The sequence below is a fragment of the Dasypus novemcinctus genome, chromosome 14, assembly GCF_030445035.2.
Source record: "Dasypus novemcinctus isolate mDasNov1 chromosome 14, mDasNov1.1.hap2, whole genome shotgun sequence".
Lineage (NCBI taxonomy): Eukaryota > Metazoa > Chordata > Mammalia > Cingulata > Dasypodidae > Dasypus > Dasypus novemcinctus.
Window position 1 is genome coordinate 56,295,215 of NC_080686.1, and position 21,147 is coordinate 56,316,361.

The 21,147-nt window shown below is 36.5% G+C and overlaps 1 protein-coding gene across 4 annotated transcripts in view; it reads left to right on the forward strand.

The window, feature by feature from the left end:
* TMEM67 (transmembrane protein 67) overlaps window positions 1-21,147 on the forward strand; it is an 84,275-nt gene that overhangs the window by 37,410 nt on the left and 25,718 nt on the right. For all 4 annotated transcript variants that reach the window (XR_009180461.2, XR_011645649.1, XM_058275721.1 and 1 more), the window contains 10 exons: window positions 1,964-2,120; window positions 2,686-2,809; window positions 4,085-4,190; window positions 13,666-13,722; window positions 14,888-14,986; window positions 17,357-17,455; window positions 17,708-17,794; window positions 18,942-19,041; window positions 19,134-19,273; window positions 20,861-21,001. Coding sequence is in view for 2 of the 4 variants with exons in the window: in XM_058275721.1 (XP_058131704.1) it covers window positions 1,964-2,120; window positions 2,686-2,809; window positions 4,085-4,190; window positions 13,666-13,722; window positions 14,888-14,986; window positions 17,357-17,455; window positions 17,708-17,794; window positions 18,942-19,041; window positions 19,134-19,273; window positions 20,861-21,001 (1,110 nt within the window). In the remaining 2 variants the exon portion in view is untranslated. The remainder of the gene's footprint in view (window positions 1-1,963; window positions 2,121-2,685; window positions 2,810-4,084; window positions 4,191-13,665; window positions 13,723-14,887; window positions 14,987-17,356; window positions 17,456-17,707; window positions 17,795-18,941; window positions 19,042-19,133; window positions 19,274-20,860; window positions 21,002-21,147) is intronic.

A 21,147-nucleotide genomic window follows, 5' to 3' on the forward strand; every position in this document is an offset into this window, starting at 1 on the left:
CTGGCCACTGACAATCTTTATTTATTAATAATTGACCTGGAGAGAGTACCTTGTCATAAATCAGTTTTTTATTTGCTTCTAGGTATGTAGGTCTTAAAATAATGCCACTTTTGAGCATTTTGGAATAAAGTAAAAGTTCTTTATTTCTGGTGGTTAATAAAAATCCTACCTCCTCCCTGCCCCAATAACAAATAAAAATACTTTTTTTCCTCTCTCTCTACTTTCCTCTCTCCCTCTCTCCCCAACCTTTCCATAATCCATTTTGAAATTACAGTATGGTACAAAGAAATATTATGAGCCATTAAACATTTGAAAGACAATCAGTAGCCTATAAAAATGCTTTTTTTTTTAAGATTTTTTTTTTTTTTCCTCTCCCATTCCCCTCCATTTTCTGTTCTCTGTGTCCATTCACTATGTGTTCTTCTGTGTCTGCTTGCATTATCTGGTGGCACTGGAAAACTGCGTCTCTTTTTTGTTGCATCCTCTTGCTGCATCAGCTCTCTGTGTATGTGGCACCACTCCTGGGTGGACTGCGCTTTTTTTTTTTCCCACACGGGGTGGCTCTCCTTGCAGGGCATACTCCTCGCATGTGGGGCACACTCCTTGCATGTGGGGTACCCCTATGCAGGGATGCCTCTGTGTGTCACAACACTCCTTGCGTGCCACAGTCCTGTGTGTGGGCCAGCTTACCACACAGGTCAGAAGGCCCTGGGGATCGAACCTTGGACCTCTATATGGTAGACAGATGCTCTGTCAGTTGAGCCATGTCTGCTTCCTATAAAAATGCTTCTTGATATAAGGTATGCCCTCTACACACACACACATACACCACTTAACAAAGCTGCGATTGCTGTTTTAAAACTGCAATACAAAATAGCACCATGGAAAGCAAATTGAAAGAAAATAAGCTAACATTTTTAACAGTGGTTATCTCTGGATGATAAGGTTACAGATGTTTTTTGTTTTCTTTTTTATATTTTCCAAAATTTCTACCATGAATATGAATTACATTTATTATCAGAAATTGCTTATATATTATTTTAAGAAGAAAAGAGAAATGTGTGCCTACCATGGACCAGGAGAATGGACACTCGTTAAATGCCGCTGCTGTGTGCACAACATTTGCTCCATAGATAACTATGTCAGATACATAATGTCTGCACTTCACAGATGCTCAGTAATGTTAGGTAATTTGCCCAAAATGTTGCAGTAAGTAAATTACTGAGTCAGTGTTCTGTGAGGTGTTCAAAAACCATGGTTTTTCCATTGAACTTGGCTGCCACTCAAGTAGTTCATAGCTTATTAGAGAAAACAGCTATATAAACAAATAATTGCAAGGAATATGATAAGTGCTTTTCTATAGGTTTGTATAAGGTATCATCATACCATATTGGTATCCACTGCAGTTCCTGGGGAAATACCAAAAGGCTTCACACAGTGAGTGATACTTGGGCTTGTAGACTGAATATTAGTTTCCTTGGAAAATCAGGCAGAGGAAACATTTGCTATGTCAGAGAGCCATAGAGTAGCACTGCCTGTTTAGAGAACTGCAAGGAGATTAGTATGAATGAGCATAGAGTGTTGGAAGCAATGACAATGAGCCTGGCTATGTTAACAGGAACAAAGTTATAGATGGCATCGTATATCAGGAGAAGGAATTTGAACCTCACCCTTTTAAATGTTTTCACTGATATACACTTAATATGAAGAATGAAAGCACACCCTCTCCAGCTGGGCTGTAGGACAACAGCCAGAAATTTCTCTAGTGTTCGTTTATTCAGCCCTTACGAAAGAATCGTATTCATAATATCCATATTTTGGAAGGGACATGGAAATGCATATGAACAAGATAGTTTCAAGATAATTAATTTCATAAAACTGAATCAACCATTTTTAAAAAGATAATAAGTATGCATTGTAATTTTCAATTGTGATGCTTTTATTTCTAATTTTATTTTTCCAGTGTGAGATTCCTATCTCTAAGATCTTAACTGACTTTCCTACCCCAGTATTTTATGATGTATACCTTGAATATACTGATGAAAATCAGCACCACTATATTTGGGCTCTGCCTGTGTTAAACCTAAATCTTCAACACAATAAAATGTTTGTGAACCAAGGTAAGACATCTGTACATACCACTCTTTCTGAATTGAAACTGATAGAAAAGTGAACCAATATGATAATTTTGTGAACCTTTCTTTTAGTAAGAAAGGCCATTGAGCAAAAAGCTTAAAACCATAACATTGCTGGTACATTTAGAAATTTTTGCTAAATATGTCAGGTATATTTTAAGAAATTATACCATTTCTAAGAACATATTGAGAAAAATTAGTAGAGCTGTAAATCGGGGCTTATTCAAGCTCTCTCTGAGCTGCTTTTGGACAAATTAGTTTCTCTTATTGTTTCCTATACTATAAAATACTGCTTATTCAGGTAAATTGTAAGGGAAATCTTTCCAAATCGAAGTAAAGTTCAGAAAATTGGAAGACATTCAAGTGAGTTAGAGAAGGCTGTTACCAGGAATTCCTTACAGTGGTACTTCTTTTTGCAGCCATCTTATCTAAAATAAAATATTAATTTTGCATTTTAAATTTGTTCAGAAAACTTCTCCCTGAGAGCTACCTTGAACAATTTGAAGTGTTTTTTTAATGCCATAATTTTTATTTCTTTTACTAATAAAAGACAGTAGTTCTGGCAAGTGGCTTCTGACTCGGCGTATTTTCTTAGTGGATGCAGTTAGTGGACGTGAAAATGACTTAGAAGGTCAGCCAAGAGTAATTCGAATTGCTACCCACATATCACTGAGGTAAACACATGTCTGACTCACTAAATTAGATTTAGAGTATATGGGAAAATGGCTTAATGAAAGTGTTTATTAGAAATTATCAGGTGAAAACTGAATTAGAATAATGTATAAACTATTTTAGCTCTCTGTGAACATTGTACATTGATAGAGTTGAGGAACCAAGAGAAGAATTATATTAAAATAGCCCGAGGAATTTTGTCAAAATTCACGAGCTAAGCTCCACTCTAGACCTGCTAAATTAAATGGGATTGAGAGATGGAGGGAAGATGAATACCAGTGAGCTGAAATGGGTGTTTTAGAAAGCTCACCCCAGGGGGTTGTATTAAGCAGGCCTCTCCCTTTCTCTTCTCCTTTAAGAGAGGTTGACCAGATTCATTACCACACTTCCCTCTTTAATGCCTTAACTATGATCCTATCTTAGGGTTGTGCTGTGTAGCCCATATTTCTCCTTTTTCATTGTGAGTTTCCTATCTCTGAGATCTGAACTGACTTCCCATTCCTGTATTTTCTAAGTACCTTGAATACACTGATGAACATCAACACCATCATCTTATATTAGCTTGGCACTTTTGAAGTACTTCAATATGTATTTTTCCTGTCTGTTATTTCATTGTGCTTCTCCTAACAATCTCATGAGGTGGGAAGTACAGTAGCTTTTTCATGTATCTTGCTGAAATTCACATGTCCTGTGTGGTTAGCATGCGTTCCCTCCATCTGACAACATAATAGTATCCCAACCAAAAAAAAAAGAGAAAGAAATCAAACCTAATCAGGCCTAACTTTATCTTAGTGAACCCATGCTGAGCTCTAGTGATTGACACTTTTCTTTCTGAATTTACAAATGATACAATACTAAAGCATTAAACTCTGCAAAATGTACCCTACTATGTGCCAGAAAGAATAATAGACTTGACACATTATTTTGTGAAAAATTCATCTTTCCCTTTTGAAAATCATGGTAGGCTTCCTGTAGCACTTCTCCCATGAGTATACCTCAAAGATGGTTCAAGTGTTCCAGTGATTTCATTTGTAAACCTGGATCGAGGAGAGAAGTTTCTGTTTGTCTCAGAGGACATAAGGTTTTAATATTAAAATTTGACCATCTAAAATAGCCTGTGTTTTTGTCATTAGTTTAATCTTCCCTAGTCCTCATTAACTGATCATTTCTGAGATCACTGAGACAATCTATATTAAATTCAAAAGGAATGATATCTAAAATATATGTTTGAGAACCTAGATGGATTTATAACTCGAAATTGATTTTCTTTTAAACAGTATCTATCTTGTACCCAACACAAAAAATGGAAACATCTATCCCCCTTTAATCACCATTGCCTACAGTGACATTGATATCAAAGATCCCAACAGCCAGTCTGTGAAGGTGAGTTTTTGAATATACTAATTTCAGTGCCTTTATATGTGTTTATATTATGGTGATGTAATGGTGAAAAGACAGTTAGTCTTTTTTTAAGTTTCAAATAAGCCGTTCTCTCTATATAATCAAGCCTTACTTAGATTTTGTATAAGGTGAATTCTTACGAATCCTGGGTAGCAAGTTTTAAGGTTTTCAGTAGATTGCATCACCTGCAGTTGGTATCCCTTTCAGGGATCCTGGGGTATGCTGAGATATGCAGTATGTGGTCTTTCCTCTTTGGCCGCTGAGCTTCTAAGATTTTATCTCCTTGTCATTTTAAATCAGGGGTTCTTAACAAGGGTATTCAAATTCAAAAAAAATTATGCTTGTGGGGACATATTGGTGCAGGTGTGATTTACTTATTAAATAATACACAGTGTGGACCTAGTAAGGGGTCTGTGGTTTTCACCTGACTGGCAAAGGGGTCCGTGGAACAAAAAAGGCTAAGAACCCCTGATTTAAATCAAGAACTCACACTTTACAGAGGGTACATATGTTTTCTTCTCAACAATCCATAGCCCACCTGATAGAGACATACTGTGACAGGCAGAGGGAGATTAAAATGATTAAAATGATCGGCTTTATAACTAGTAATTCTGGAGTGAGCAAGGGAATGCAGATTGGTCCTAAAGCCAAATAAGATGCCTACCACTTCCTCACCTAAATTAAACTTACTCTCAGACCTAAAGGCCTTCCCTGCCTGGAGGGCCTGTATACAGATGAGACCGTGTGTATCCTGAAGACAGGCTACCCTGCAGAGAAGTCTGGAAAAGACTGGGTTACATATGCTCAGTTCCTCCTCCTTTCAACTTCACCTGTCCAATAAAGCATCCCTGCTCTCAAGATGGGTAAATGAGAAAGGGATAGAGATAAAAACAAGGGGCAATCCTTCTATGCTTTTTGAATGGATGTTCCCTTCCTTCTCTGAAAACATGAAAAGTACGGGATAAACGTTCCTCACCTGCAAGCCTCACTAGTAGCTTTTAATTTCTACTGTTTTTTTTTTTGTTGTTGTTTGTTTTAAATTTTAACATTGCAGTTCCTTTAGCCAGTGCTTTTGACCTCTCTGTTGTACTTAGAAGCTTTTGGTTGTAGCTGCATAACATAACTTTTCTCTTAAAGATTTCCCATCCTGAATTGAATTGCATTATCTGATATTAAAATTAGTTTCCATTACTGTAAGGAGAGGGGAAGGGAATCCAGAAATAGGTTTAATAACAACAAAAGACAGAATGGTTTAAAATTTTCCAGAGTAACCCTTCATGTGTAACCAAGAGTATATTTATTTTAACAAAAAACACGTCCGCATCTTTCCTTTAAATATTATTCTTATCTAAAATATTCCAAACTAAGTCTTGACAAATTGGGTAATAATAGAAAAAGATCTGAGAAAATTATGAAACTATACTGATAAGGTCCACCTGAAATTCATTCTAATTTTAAACTCTACATTTCTTTCATCTTCTGTTAATATCTCATAGCAAGTGTTGTAGCTATTCTACATGAGTTTTAATCTTATAGCTACATTTCTGCTCTCTCACCAACAATAAATAACCTTGATACCTATTTTACTGAGTAGATCAATCCCATCTTACATTTTACTTCTTTGAAAACCTCTTTTATAAAGTTCACCAGTGACTTCCACATACAGTGGCTTTGTTTCTTTAACTTGACACTTATGCCACATTTAACACTGTACTCTTGATCTCCCCCTTCTTGGAACTCCCTGTTCCATAATGTTGGTAAGGCTTTCGTCTTTTGCTTCTTTTACTCTCCCAGTCCTGCTTCTCTTACCCATTTCTGGTTTTTCTTTGTGTCTCTTGGTACTCTTAAGATTCTTGTTCAGCCCTTTGACTAATCTACCTAGTGAGGATATGTTTGCTTAGTCAGTCATTAAATTCTTGATGCACAAGATCAGTCACATTCTTCAGTTCTAGAAATCTGTGAAAAAATGAAACATAATTAGTCCTTAACTGCTGTAAATGTACCTGACCTAGCTCCAAATGAACCCCTTTTACTTTAATATGTATTCAAAAGAGATTTTTAAAGCAGTATGAATAATTCCCCAAAGCATATCCATTTATGTATGAGTGAACTCTAATAGTAATGATAGATAACAATTATGGCATTTATGATAAAATCCAGTTCCATATATATTTTTTTAAAGAGAAGTGGGTTTATAGAAAAATCATACGTAAAATAGAGGTTTCTCATATAACACCATATTATTAACACCTTGTATTAGTGTGGTACATTTGTTAACAATTAATGAAAGTACATTTTTAAATTAATAATTATGCTATTAATAGTAGTCCATGGTTTAAATTAGGGTTCACCATTTGCGTAGTGTAATTCCATGTAATTTAAAAAATTTTTTATTCTATTGTCACATATACAACTGTCATTTCCCCTTTTAACCACATTCAGATATATAATTCAGTGCTGTTAATTATGTTCACTGTGTTGTAATATCATCACCACCATCTATTACCAAAACTTTACATCATCCCAAATAGAATCTCTGTACATTTTAAGCTTTAACTCCCTATTCCCTATTCCCACCCCATCCCCTATTAACCCATATTTTAGATTCTGACTCTATAAATTTTCTTATTTTAATTATTTCATATCAGTGAGATCATACAATATTTATCCTTTTGTGTCTGACTTTTTTCGTTCAACATAATGTCTTTAAAGTTCATCCAATCCATGTTGTCACATGTATCAGGACTTTATTCTCTTTAATGTTGAGTAATATTCCATTGTATGTATATATATCCATTCATCAGTTGATGGATACTTAGGTTGCTTTCATTTTTTTTTTTAAATTTATTTATTTTCTCCCTTTTTCCTCCTCACACCCTACTGTTTTTGCTGTCTGTGTTGTCTTCTCATTTTCTCTCCTCTAGGATTCAACAGGATTCAATCCTGGAGACCTCTGATAGGGAAAGAGGTTCCCTATCAATTGTGCCACCTCAGTTCCTGGTTTCTGCTGCACTTCACCTTGAGTCTCCCCTTGCCTCTCTTTTGATGCATCATCCTCTTGCTGCATGACTTGCATGGGGCACTAGCTCACCATGCAGGCACTGGCTTGCCACGCAGGCACGCTTTCACTTTTTTTTTTTAACAGGACTCCCTAGGGATCGAACCCAGGTCCTCCCATATGATAGGTGGAAGCTCTGTTGCTTGAGCCACATCTGTTTCCCTTTTTTTCCCCCCTCTTTTGGCAGTTGTGACTAATACTGCTATGAACATCAGTTTGAAAATATCTGTTCAAATCCCTGCTTTCAGTTCTTTTGGATATATAACTAAGGAGTGAGATTGCTGGGTTATATGGTAATTCTCTACTTAGCTTTCTGAGGAACTGCCAAACTGTCTTACACAGTGCCTGCACCATTTTATGTTCTCATCAGCAATGAATGAGTGTTCCTATTTCCCCACATCCTCTCCAACACTTATAATTTTTCATTTTTTTAATAGTAGCAATTTTCGTAGGTGTGAAATATTTCATTATGGTTTTGATTTGCATTTTCCTAATAGCTAGTGAAGTAGAACATCTTTTCATGTACATTTTAGCCATTTGGATATCATCTTTGGAGAAATATCTATTCAAGCCTTTTGCCCATTTTTACATCCCTTTGATTGTCTTTTGGTTGTTGAGTTGAAGCATTTTTTAATATATTCTGGATGTTAAAACACTTATGAGGGGAAGCAGATGTGGCTTAGGTGATAGGGCCTCTGCCTACCATATGGAGGACCTGGGTTCGATCCCTGGGGCCTCCTGGTGAAAAAGAAGAAGAGAAAGCTTGCCTGTGCGGCGAGCCAATGCCCGTGTGGCAAGCCGAGTGCTAGTGTGGTGAGCCTAGTGCCCATGTGGTTAGTCAAGTACCTACGTGAGTGCCCGCGTGGCACGTGCCAAGTGCCCATGCAAGTGCTTGCATGGTGAGCCAGTGCCCACGCAATGAGCCAGTGCCCACATGGCAAGCCGAGTGCCTGTGTGGTAAGCCGAGTGACTGCGCAGTAAGCCGAGTGACTGCGCGGTGAATTAGTGCCCGCACAAGTGAGTCACATGGCAACAACAAGAGAGACAAAGGGAAGAGTCAAGATGAAGCGCAGCAGAGACCAGAAACGGAGGTGGCACAATTGACAGGGAACCTCTTGCCACATCAGAGGTCGCCAGGATCGAATCATGGTAAATTCTAGAGGAGAAAGATGAGAAGACAAAAAAGAGAAATAAATACAGAAGATCACAGCGAATGGACATAGACAGCAAAACATCAGGGCAGGGGAGGGGCACAGGGAGGAGGAGGGGAAGAAACAAAAAACAAAACTGTTATTGGATATGTAGTGTCCAAATTGTTTTTTCCATTATGTAGTTTCCTGTTTTACTTTCACGATAAAGTCCACTTATAAACAAATATTTTAAATTTTGGTGAAGTCCCATTTATCTATTTTTTCTTTTGTTGCTTGTGCTTTGGGTGTAAGGTCTAAGAAACCCTTGCCTTACCCAAGGTCCTAAGAGGCTTCCGTACATTTTCTTCTAGGAGTTTAATAGCCCTGGATCTTATATTTAGGTCTTTGATACATTTTTGAGTTGTATAACCTAAGATTTACTCCTAGGTATTTGATTCTTTTAGTTGCTATTATAAATGGAATTTTTTCATGATTTCTTCTTCCAATTGTTCATTACTAGTGTATAGAAACACTGCTGATTTTGGGGCGTTGATATTTCTATTAGTCAGCTAAAGGGGTACTGATGCAAAATACTAGAAATTGGTTGGTTTTTATGAAGGGTAAATATTTGGGGTAGGAGCTTACAGATACCAGGCCATAAAGCATAAGCTGCTTGCCTCATCAAAGTCTATTTGGAGCAAGATGGCTGCAGATGTCCTGGATTCTTACATTCCTGGGGCTTGCTTTTCTCTGGGTCAAGGTTCCTTTCTTCCTGGGGCTGGCTTCTCTTTCCTCTGTGAACATACTTCCCAGGCCTCCAGCTTAAGTCTTCAGCATCAAACTCCAACATCAAACTCCAGCATCAGAAAACCCCCCAACTCTGTTCTTTGCCATGCCTTTTATCTGTGAGTTCCCACCTACCAAGGGGTGGGGACTCAATGCCCTAATTATAACTCAGTCATGCCCAGGTACAGATCAGATTACAAGCATGATCCAATATTTCTTTTTGGAATTCATCAATTATATCAAACTGCTACAATATTGTACCTTCCTACTTTGTTGAATTCATTTATTAGCTCCATGAGCATTGTTGATCTTTCAGGATTTTTTGTATATAGGATAATGTTATCAGCAAATATGGAAAGTTTTACTTCTTCCTTTCCAATTTGAATGCCTTTTATTTCTTTTTCTTGCTTAATTGCTCTGACTAGAATTTCCAGTACAATGTTGAATACTAGTGGTGACAGTAGGCATGCTTGTCTTTTTTCTGATCTTAGAGGGAAAACTTTTAGTGTGTTGTTAGCTGTGGGTTTTTCATATGTGCCCTTTATCATATTGAGGAAGTTTCTTTCTAGTCCTAGTTTTCTAAGTGTTTTTATGAAGAATGAATGCTGGATTTTGTCAGTGTCTTTTCTGTATCAATGTAGATGTTCATGTGTTTTGTTTTGTTTTGTTTTCCTTCATCCTGTTCATGTGTGGTATATTACATTAATTGATTTTCTTATGTTGAACCACCTTGCATGCCTGGAGTAAATCCTGCTTGATCATGGTGTATGATTATTTTAATTTGCTGTTGGATTCAGTTTGCTAGTATTTTGTCAAAAATTTTGGCATCTATATTCATAAAAGCTAATGGTCTGTAATTTTCTTTTCTTTTGGTATCTTTATCTGGCTTTGGTATGAGAATGAATTAGGGCATGCTCTCTCCTCTTCAATTTTTTTATAAGAGTTGGAGCAGGATTTACATTCATTTTTCTTGAAATGTTTTGTAAGATTTACCAGTGACTCCTTCTATTCTGGGCTTTTCTTTATTGGGAGATTTTTGATGACTGATTCAACTTCTTTACTTATTATTGGTATGTTGAGATCTTCTGTTTCTTCTTGCGTCCGTGTAGGTAGTTTGTATGTTTCTAAGAATTTGTCCATTTCATCTAGGATTTCTAATTTATTGGCCTATTGTTGTTCATTGTATACTCTTATGTGTCCTTTTTTCCCCTAGTGGGGTCAGTAGTAATGTCCCTATTTTCATTTCTGATTTTAATTATTCATGTCCTCTCTCTGTGTTGCTTTTGTCAGTCTATCTAAAGTTTGTCAATTTTATTGATATTTTCAAAGAGCTAACTTGTGGTTTGATTTTTCTTTTTTTGGTTGTTCTCTATTTAATTTATCGCCAATCTAATCTTCAGTATTTCCTTCTTTTGCTAGGTTTGGGTTTAGTTTGCTCTTCTTTTTCTAGTTTTTCCAATTTCTGATTTTATTTTATTTTTTATTTAGGGTAGGCAAGAGGGTAAAGACTTTGTTAAGAAACAAGAAAATGAGAAAAGTACACTGCATGCTGCAGAATGATATGTGCCTCTTTATTTTTTTTTAATGTACACTTTTGCTGTATATAATAAGTTTTGATATGTTATATTTTCATTTTCATTTGCCTCAAGATAGTTCCTAATTTCCCTTGCAATTTTTTCTTTAACCCATTGGTGATTTAAGAGTATGTAATTTAATTTCCACGTATTTATGAATTTTCCATTTTTCCTCTGCTGTGATTTCTAGCTGCATTCCATTGTGGTTGGAGAAGATACGTTGTATGATTTCAGTATTTTTAAATTTATTGACAATTGTTTTGTGATCTCTTTTGTGGTCATTCCTGGAGAATGACCCATGTACACTCGAGAAGAATGTGTATTCTTTTGCTGTAGGGTGAAGCGTTCTATATATGTCAGCTAGGTCTAGTTGGTTTAGAATATCATTCAAGTCTTCTGTTTCCTTATAGGTATTCTATCTAGATGGTCTGGCCATTATTAAAAGTGTTGTATTAAAATTTACTATTAATGTAGAACCATCTATTTCTCCCTTCAAATCTGTCAGTATTTTCTCTCTCATGTTTTTGGTCTCTGATGTTTGGTATGTGTGTATATGTGTATGTGTATGTATATGTATGCATATATTTTTTAGGAGGTACTGGGGATTGAACCCAGGACCTCATATGTAGGAAGCTGGCACTTAACCACTGAGACACAGTGGCCTCTCTGAGTTGCTTTGGGTTTTTTTTTTCTGTTTGTTTTGCTTGTTGTTTGTTTGTTTTTATTTTTTCAAGAGGCACTGCTAACCAAACCCAGGAGCTCCCTTGTGGGAGGCAAGCACTCAACAGCTTAAGCCACATCCACTCCCTCCCATATATATTTTTAATTATTGCATCTCTTTGTTGAATTGACCCCTTTATCAGTACATAATGACCATCTTTGTCCCTCATAATAGTTTTTGTCCTAAATTCTCTTTTATCTGGTATTATTATAGTTATGCCAGCTCTCTTTTACTTACTACTTGCATGGTTTATTTTTTCCAACCTTTTGCTTTCCAGCTACTTAGTATTCAAATTTAATGTGAGTCTTCTGTAAACAGTATATAGTTGAATGATACTTTTTTTATCCATTCTGCCAATCTCTGCCTTTTGACTAGGGAGTTAATCCATTTACATTTAAAGTAACTACTGATAATGTAGGACTTTCTTCTGCCATTTTTTTCTTTTTAAGTCTTATACCATTTTTGTCTTTCAGTTTCTTTAATAGTTACTTTCATATATGTATTTAATTTTTTATATTATACCATATTGAGTCCCTTCTCATTTCTTTCTGGATATGTTTTTCATATATTTTCCTTGTGGTTACCATGTGGTTATAATTTAATATCCTAAATATATAATAGCCATATTTGATTTAATACCAACTTCACTTCAATAGCATACACATACACTGTTCATATACCCTTTTGTTCCCCACCTTTTTTGTATAGTTACAAATTACATCTTCATACGTATTTCTTGAGTTTTTAATTACCTGGTTGTATGACAGGTTTTCTTGAATGTCAGGAGGTAATAAAACCAAGCCAACTTAAAAAAAAAACACATTTCACCATCTTTCCAAATTGGCTTTATGTTGACTGGTGCTCTCCTTCAGAGTTTAGCTCTCCTATTAGGAAGGTCAGCCCAAGGCAAATACGAAGTACATGGTCTTCCCTGTCTTTCCTGAGCCTGTGTGTTGTTCTGGGCTTCTACTTGTTAGTGGCCTTTGAGTTCCCCTCTTTACAGAAGTTTAAATACCCTCACTAATGCAAGATATAGACCTTTTCCCTCTCACAGGTGTTCTACCTGCAGAATTTAAAGCAGGCAAGCCCTTTTCCCAGGCTACACACCTAATTTGTTTCTTAGATTGCTTTCATTGTCTCAAGCTGCTTTTTTGCCTGGAGGGCAAATTCTGGTAGGGGAGACTCCCAACTGAGAGGGATTTCCCAAGTCAGTCTTACCCAGCCAGAATCAGGCTGGGGACACACAAAGGGAGTGCTTGCCTGCTCTAAACTGCCCTTGAGAGGGGCAAGAAAGACACCAGGAGCTTTGTCTACAGTTCCCAAAGTTGCACTGGCTTGACTTGGCCCCTGCCCAGCCAATGCTGTCCTCTGCAGCTCTGAAGAAATGTTCCTTCTTTAAGTCTCTGCCGCAACCTTAGTCCAGGTGGGTTGGAATAATGGCCACCTTCAGTACGGGGCCTCCAGCAATCTGAAATAGCTAATTAAAATCAATGATCAGGGGAGCAGATGTGGCTCAAGTGGTTGAGTACCTGCTTCCCACATGGGAGGTCCTGGGTTTGGTTCCCAGTGCCTCCTCAAAAACAAACGAACAAACAAGCAAAGCAAACGAATAAACCAACTCAGGGGAGCTGATGTGGCTCAATGGTTGAATGCCAGCTTCCCACATATGAGGTCCTGGGTTAAATCCCTGGCTCCCAGTACCTCAAAAAAAAAAAAAAAAAAAAAAAAAAAGTAATGGTCAGCAGTTGGACCACATCCCCTTTTTCCCCCAATCTTGGGAAACTAGGTTTTGTGTTCTTTCTGGTACTAGCAAGCTATGCCAGGGCCTGGACTCCTCTGTTGCCTACTGTGAGAGTAGGGGATGGACAATGGTAACCACTGCACAGAGAGAGCAGTTCACTGGTATCTATCCCAATTTACCAGCCTCCACGTCCTGCTCTTCTCCTAGCTACTGCTGTGTTCACCTGGACTCCAGAGTTTTAAAACAGTTGATTCAGACAATTCCTGCCTTTTTAATAGTTGTTCTGGTGGAGGGACTAATTCCTGGTACTTCCTACTTGCCATCTTCCCACAAGTCCTCTAACTCCCTCACCAAATATGTTATGTATATATAGATCTCTCTCTATATATAACATGTTTGTGTTATATAATTTCAGTATGGCTAATTTGCTTTTTTTAAAAATATTAGGTTTCTTTCTCTGTCAACTATGAAATGAATCAAGGAGATGCACATGTCCAGACAGATGTAAGTTTACTTTAACCTGTTAAAATATTTACAGTGTATTTTGTAATTTAAAAACAATCAAATTTTAGATGTGCATGAAAGTTGTGAAAATAAGTACAGAAATTTCCCAAATAACATTCACCCAGTCTTCCCTAATGTTAATGTCTTAAATAGCTATAGCATAATGATCACAATCAGTAAGTTAATATTGATATGTCCATTAACTAATCTATTTAAATTTCACCATTTTTCCATTATCATCCTTTTTCCTGTTTTATAACTCAACCCAGAATCCCACATTACTTTTTTCTGTCCTGTCTCTTTAGTGTCCTCCAGTCTGTGACAAACAGTATCTTTCTTGTTCTGTCACGACTTCTTTTGAAGAATACTGGTCAATTATTTTATGAAATGACCTTCATCTTGGGTTTGCCTGATATTTTCCTATGATAGTTTGAGTTCGTGTAGTTTTAGCAAAGATACCGTAGAAGTGATGCTGTGACCTTCTCAATGCATCGTATTAGGAGGTACATGATGTAAGTATACCTTATCAGTGGTGTTAACTTTGAACTCATGGATAAGATGGTGTCTGCAGATTTGTCCACTATATTGTCCCCCTTAAAATTACTAAGTATCTTGTGGGGACATACTTTGAGATTATGCAGATATTCTGTTTTTCATCATTCCTTTGGTCTGTAACTTTAGCATCCATTGATAATTCTTGACCACAAAAAATACTACTGAGATATTTACCTTATAGTGATTTTCTTTTTCCATTATTGTATATATATATATATAAAGGAGGTACCGGAGATTGAACCCAGGACCTCGTACATAGGAAGCAGGCACTCAACCATTGAGCTACAGCTGCTCCCCGCCTATATATTTTTTAATTGGAATTCTACTTTCAGGAGATGTCCCCGCTCCTTTATTTATCTTTTCAACTGTTTATTTAAATCAGTAGCCTTGTGGATTTTTTTTTCCCTTAGTGATTATAATCCATTACTCTCTATTTTTTTGCTCATGTTGTTCCAGATTTGACCATTGGGAGTTCCTTTAACTTGGCTCACATGTCCTTTCAACATGGCTCCCATTATATTTTGAATACTTCCTTACTTTCTATTTATAGTATTTTTGAACATTTATGAGAGAAATTATATAAATTCTAAAATGTTCTTTTTTTTTTTAGATTGCTTTGGGTGTGTTGGGTGGGCTTGCTGTTTTATTGTCTCTCTTGAAGACAGCAGGGTGGAAGAGGCGCATCGGGAGTCCCATGATTGATTTGCAGGTATGACCTTAAGACTTCTTAAATATACTTTTATCTTTGAATTACTCTGTATCCTTCTCAAAAGATGCAGTGAGAAGATGGGTAAGAAAGGTGCCTTGAGCTTCTCTGAGGTATATAAGTAGTAGAGGTATTGCTAGGTAATGGGGTATATTCATACCTCTTTCCCCCATACACTGCTGTAGACCAGTCCACACTCCCACCAGCAGCGCTGTCCTTGTTTCCATATATCCTTACTTACACTTGATACTTTTCCAGCTTTTTGTCAATCTGATGATACAAATTAGTATCTAATTGTAGATTTGCTTTTCATTTCTCTGATACTCTTTATATATATATTAATCATTTAGGTGTCTACTTCTGTGAACTACTTGTTTATATCCTTACCCATTTTTCTGTTAGCTTTCTAGTTTTTCTTGTTTATTTGAGGGAGTTCCTTGTAAATTCTAAATATGAATTTCCTTTTGGTTTTTGATGTTGAAATATCTTTCTCCAAATATGTGTACCTATCTGTTATTTTTTTTAATCTGTGTGATCCTTTGTTCATCATAAATTCTTTATTTTAATTTTAATTTTTTTAAAGATTTATTTTATTTATTTCTCTCCCCTTCCCCCCTCCCCATCTCAGTTGTCTGTTCTCTGTGTCCATTTGCTGCGCGTTTTTCTTTTTGTCCGCTTCTGTTGTTGTCAGCAGCATGGGAATCTTTGTTTCTTTTTGTTGCATCATCTTGCTACGTTAGCTCTCTGTGTGTGTGGCACCATTCCTAGGTGGGCTGCACTTTCTTTTGCGCTGGGCTGCTCTCCTTATGGGGCGCACTCCTTGGATGTGGGGCTCCTCTATGTGGGGGACACGCCTGCGTGACACGACACTCCTTGCGCCCATCAGCACTGTGCATGGGCCAGCTCCACACCGGTCAAGGAGGCCCCGGGGTTTGAACCATGGACCTCCCATGTGGTAGGCAGACACCCTATCCACTGGGCCAAGTCTGCTTCCCATAAATTCTTTATTTTAATATTGTCACATCTGAATATTTTTTAATGTATGGCTTATGCTTTTAGGATACTGTTTGAGTATCCTAAACTCAAGGACCTTACCTATCCCAAGATCACAAAGATGGTCTCCCACATTTTACTCTATTAGCATTATAATTTTACTACTCATTTAATCTTTCCTTATGTCTGTTCTTGTTTTATTTTTCCCCAGACATTTATTGACTGTTTACTATGTGCCAGATACTTTTTAAAGGTTTAAAGGTTATCCTCATAATAGCCCTACAAAGTTAGGCATTTTTTCACATTTTATACAAGGTGAATTTGAGGCAGACATTAATGAAGCCTGTATTTCACTTAGTTTTTGAAACTGAACATCACAGTGTTTCGCAGCTCACTAGATGAAACTGGTGTTTTAACATTGTAAGTCAGTCCAAGTACATAGAACTGAATAAAGCATGTATTTCTAGTCATTTAATTTTTATAAAAACCTGATATGAGGTATCGTCTTCATTTCACTACTGAAGAACCTGAGAAAGGCTACAGTCATTTGTTCATGCCAGGCTATCTTCCTGACTCCAAAACTCATGTGCTAAGGAATCAGAGGAGGGAGCTCTGCTTACTGTTTGAGATAGTCAAGAAAGGCTTCCCAGAGAAGTGAACTTTAAGCTGAGTTACCTGTTCATTCAACAGCTAGTCACTGAGGACCTACAGTGTAAGTGCCAAGCACTTTATGAGGCACTAGAGGGTTAGAGGTGAGCAAAGACAGACGTGGTCTCTGTCCTCAGACCTAACAAGAGTATGCTAGAGAGAAGAGGGGAAGAGTGTTTAATAAAACAATGCCCATTTCATTCCATAGAATATTTGAGATGGAAGTGTGGAATGGTTAAACCTTGAGTAAGTGGTTAAACTGGCAGATGAGGCTAGAAAGTTTATTTTGGTTCACGTCGTGAAGGATGTGTGGGTTAGGAATTTATATTTTATTCTGTGGATAGTGAGAAGCTGTGTATTTTAACATAATCCAATTTACATTTTGGAACTCTAAGTCTGGTGGTAGAATGCAGGATAGATTGAGGTAGGAGGATTCAAAAGTAGGAGAAAATTAGGAAGCAGTTCCAACAGTCTTAGGTGGTGTAAACTGAGGTCTTCAATAAGACAGAAGCTTTTTAGGGGATAGACCAAAAAATAAGGATCAGAAAGATATTTAGCAGATGGTCTCAATTGGTGTTTAAAACTGGGTGATGCATGAATATATAAAACAAGGCTTCAGTTTGAGAAATTATGTGGCTGACATGCTATTAAAAATGTGTATGTGTAGTATATTAAAATAAAGTTTGTAATAACTTTTAATAGCTCTAACACACTTTTTTTTTTACATTGCAGACAGTTATGAAATTTTTTATGTACTATGCTGGTGATCTGGCCAATGTTTTCTTTATCATCACAGTGGGAACAGGTCTTTATTGGCTTATTTTCTTCAAAGTAAGTGAGTTTCTGAATTTAACCTGAATGCCAGTATCTGAGTAACTGTCGTAAGCTTTCTTTATAAAGGAACTATTTTTATTTGGGGGCATTTCTGATAAAAAATATTGGAGTAAATGCTAAACTCACTGTCCCTAAGTGCATATTTTTTTAGTACATCACCACTTCTCTCTTTTACACTTTCTTTGGTTACAAATTGTGCTTAGTGAAAACCATGTATGGTCATTTTTCGCCTAGTAATTTTTATTACAGGCCCAGAAGGCTGTCTCTGTTATGCTACCAATGCCGAATCAGGAAGAAAGCTTTGTTACTTATGTGGGATGTGCTTTTGCTTTGAAGGTAAGTTTTTAAAGGACAGTTATTGAATTTAAAAGGCCTGTTAGTAAATTTAAAAGTCTTCATAAATAAAATTCTTTCAAAATCTTTGATGGAAAATTTACTTTTCGTTTTCAAAGAAAACATGAATTATTTTATTTTACATGGAAAATCTACTTTTATCTATAGTAGATAGCTCATTCTGAAAATCTGCCTTAAATATTTTTTTCCCCAAAAGCCATAAATATGTTTGGATTAACAGGAGTTACAGCTAATTTGATAAAATGGTATTTCAGTGTATGACTCTCTTCTTTATAGTCTGATGATGCATTCACAATGGGGACAAAATGCCCTCAGGCATGAAATTTGTCTCTGTTTATTGAGGGTAAAAGGTACTATGCATTGTAAAGTGCTGAAGTCTTAGATACTCTTTTCTCTGTCTCCATATTTCTTTCCTCCTCTTCTTCCTAATGTGCCTGAAATCCTTTACTTGTTTCTGTGTTAGTACTCATCTCATTGTATTGTGATTATGAGGTGCCTGCTACTCTCACTGAAAGGTGTGCTCCTTGAGGAAAGGAATCATTCCCTGCTTAGATTTTTATTCTTTGATCAGTAATGCATCTACTTGGAAGAATGCTCCAGTTTATGCTTACTACTTCTGTAAATGAAAATGATGTTTTTCAACAAAACGTTTTTTAAAATCAGAAATCTTAATACTAGAGTTGGAAAAAAAGACAATTAAAGTATCTGAAAACTTTACTTACAACAAGCCAATTACAGCTGAACAATGCCTTTACTTATAAAGAATGTTAGATGATCTAGAAAACAGAGTGTGCTTCTGGAAACTTTGGGAAAGAGAGCCAACTTGCCAGGAACCCCCTGTGACAGGAGGAAGTGGAATGTCTCCCATTTTCATAGCTCTATTTTAAAGAAAGATGGAGGAAGGGATGGAGAATTAATATGTGTATGAAAATTCTGTGAATTTGGTGATTCTATGTTATTTGAGCTTCCAGTGGCCCACTAATGGTATTATAACTTCATGTGAAGTCATTTGTGAAAAATATACATTATGGTGATTAGAGAATATTTGTTTCATAAAGAATCAATATTGTTTTCATAAGCAGGCTTAATGCTGATTATTTTCAAGTGTTTTATTGTTTATCATTCTCAGGCTCTGCAATTTTTGCATAAGCTCATATCTCAGATTACCATAGACATATTTTTTATTGACTGGGAGCGACCTAAAGGAAAGGTTCTTAAAGCTGTTGAAGGTAACTTCTAACCATTTGTACCAAATTTCTTTTACTACCTTTGCAGAGCAAAGAAGGTGAAAGCCTTTTACTCATTTTATGTCCCTGACCAGGTGAGGGTGGTGTACGAAGTGCTACAGTTCCTGTAAGCATATGGAGAACATATTTTGTAGCAAATGAATGGAATGAAATTCAGACTGTGAGAAAAATTAATCCGCTCTTTCAAGTACTTACTGTCCTCTTCTTTTTGGAGGTATAAGCTATTTCATGTAATTGTGTGCAACTTATGGGTACCTCATAAATGTTAATATAATTTCAGTTAAATTTTTGTGTCAGTGGAAGAGTTTTCTAAAGGTTGAAATACTTTTATCATGCTATTAAAATGGAGTGGCTTTTAAACTACTGGCTTGTATCAGAATCCCTGGGGAACTTTGGCAAAATACCTTGCCTGAGCTCGACCCTAGAGATTATGTTTAATTCAGTAGCGCTGAGATGAGCCCAGGTAACTGTATTTTGTAAAAGCTCTCTCTACTTGCCGTGATTCGTATTCTCACCCCTGCAATAGAGCCACTAATTTTCAACAAATTATTATTGAAACACCTACTATGGACTGCATGCTGTGCTAACAACAGGGACTATAATGGAACAAGACCGAATGAATGGGTATATCCTAATGATTCATTTATAGTTATTTCATAGATCTGGTTGGAATTATTAAATAAAGTATTCAATACTGAATATAAGACTGAAACATGGAAATTGTTTATATGGGTGACAGGTTTTCTCAGGAAGAGGCTGCTTAAATAAAATTAGATATGGGAGCAGATGTGGCTCAAGCAATTGTTGTGTGCACGCCTCCCACATGGGAGGTCCTGGTTTGGTTCCCAGTGCCTCCTGAAAAACAAACAAACAAACAAACAATAAAACCAGATAATGAAACCAGCTCAGGGAAGCTGATGTGGCTCAGTGGCTGAGCACTGGCTTTGCACATGCGAGGTCCTGGGTTCAATCCTGGCCCCCCCATACCTCAAAAAAAAAAAATTAGATATGAATTATTAACTCATGTCTACCTGCCTGCCTGCCTGCCTCCCTCCCTCCCTCTCTTCCATCCATACATACGTCCATCTCTTTCCCCCCTTTTTTTTAAGCTAAGAGAAGATTTTGTGATTTTCTAGGACTTTTAAATTATACAAGCAATACTTAAACCAAGTTGATTTAAAGTAGAGTTTTTAAGAGTATAAGGTGTTACATGAAAAAGAAGTTTTACAGTTAATTAAGTTTGAAAAACACTGGATTCAGTAAAGGAATGTAGATTCCTTTACTATACAACTTGTCAGAGAATTTACTCTCTGAAGAGGGGGAAACATGGTGGTGACCAAACATCTAACCATGTCTTCTTTCAGTCAAGGAAGATATCTTCTTTAGAAGACATTTGCAAAATACTGTTTTTAAAGTATAAAATATATTTAACAGAATGCCTAGCACATGCTAAATACTCATGAAATACTAGTTGTTAGTTTAATTCGTTAATAGTTCAGTGAGTAAAGTTTTGTTCTTTTAACAGAAATTTTTGTGTTACCTTGCTTTCTTGGTATGTATTATTTTAAGGTTATATTTGGCCCTTAGTCATATTCAGGAAAATACAAATGAACTAACTAAATACTTTGTAATTAAAATACTGGATAGTAATGATTTTTATCTAGATTTTCTACTGTTTGTACAAACCTATTATTTCATAGGTTTTCAATGTAAGGAGTAGGAAGTCATATCTCATTTTCATTCTAGAGGGGTATTCTTTGTCAATGTCTGTTTAGATTATTTTATTTCCTTTTTACTCCAGGTTGTGGGATTCAAGAACTTAGCACTAATGGACTCATCCTCTAGTCTTTCCAGAAGTCCATCTAGCTACATAGCTCCTTACAGCCGCATTTTGAGATATGCAGTGTCTACTGCTCTTTGGCTAGTCATTGGCATTATACAGGTAACAAGATTATACTTTTAAGCAACACTGCCCCCTCGGTTTTTATAGCTCTGTTTACATACTGATTACCCTCAAGTACTAACCACATCCTGATTTCTACAGCAGAAAGATGTCAAAAACAATAATAATAGTTAATAGCTAATTGC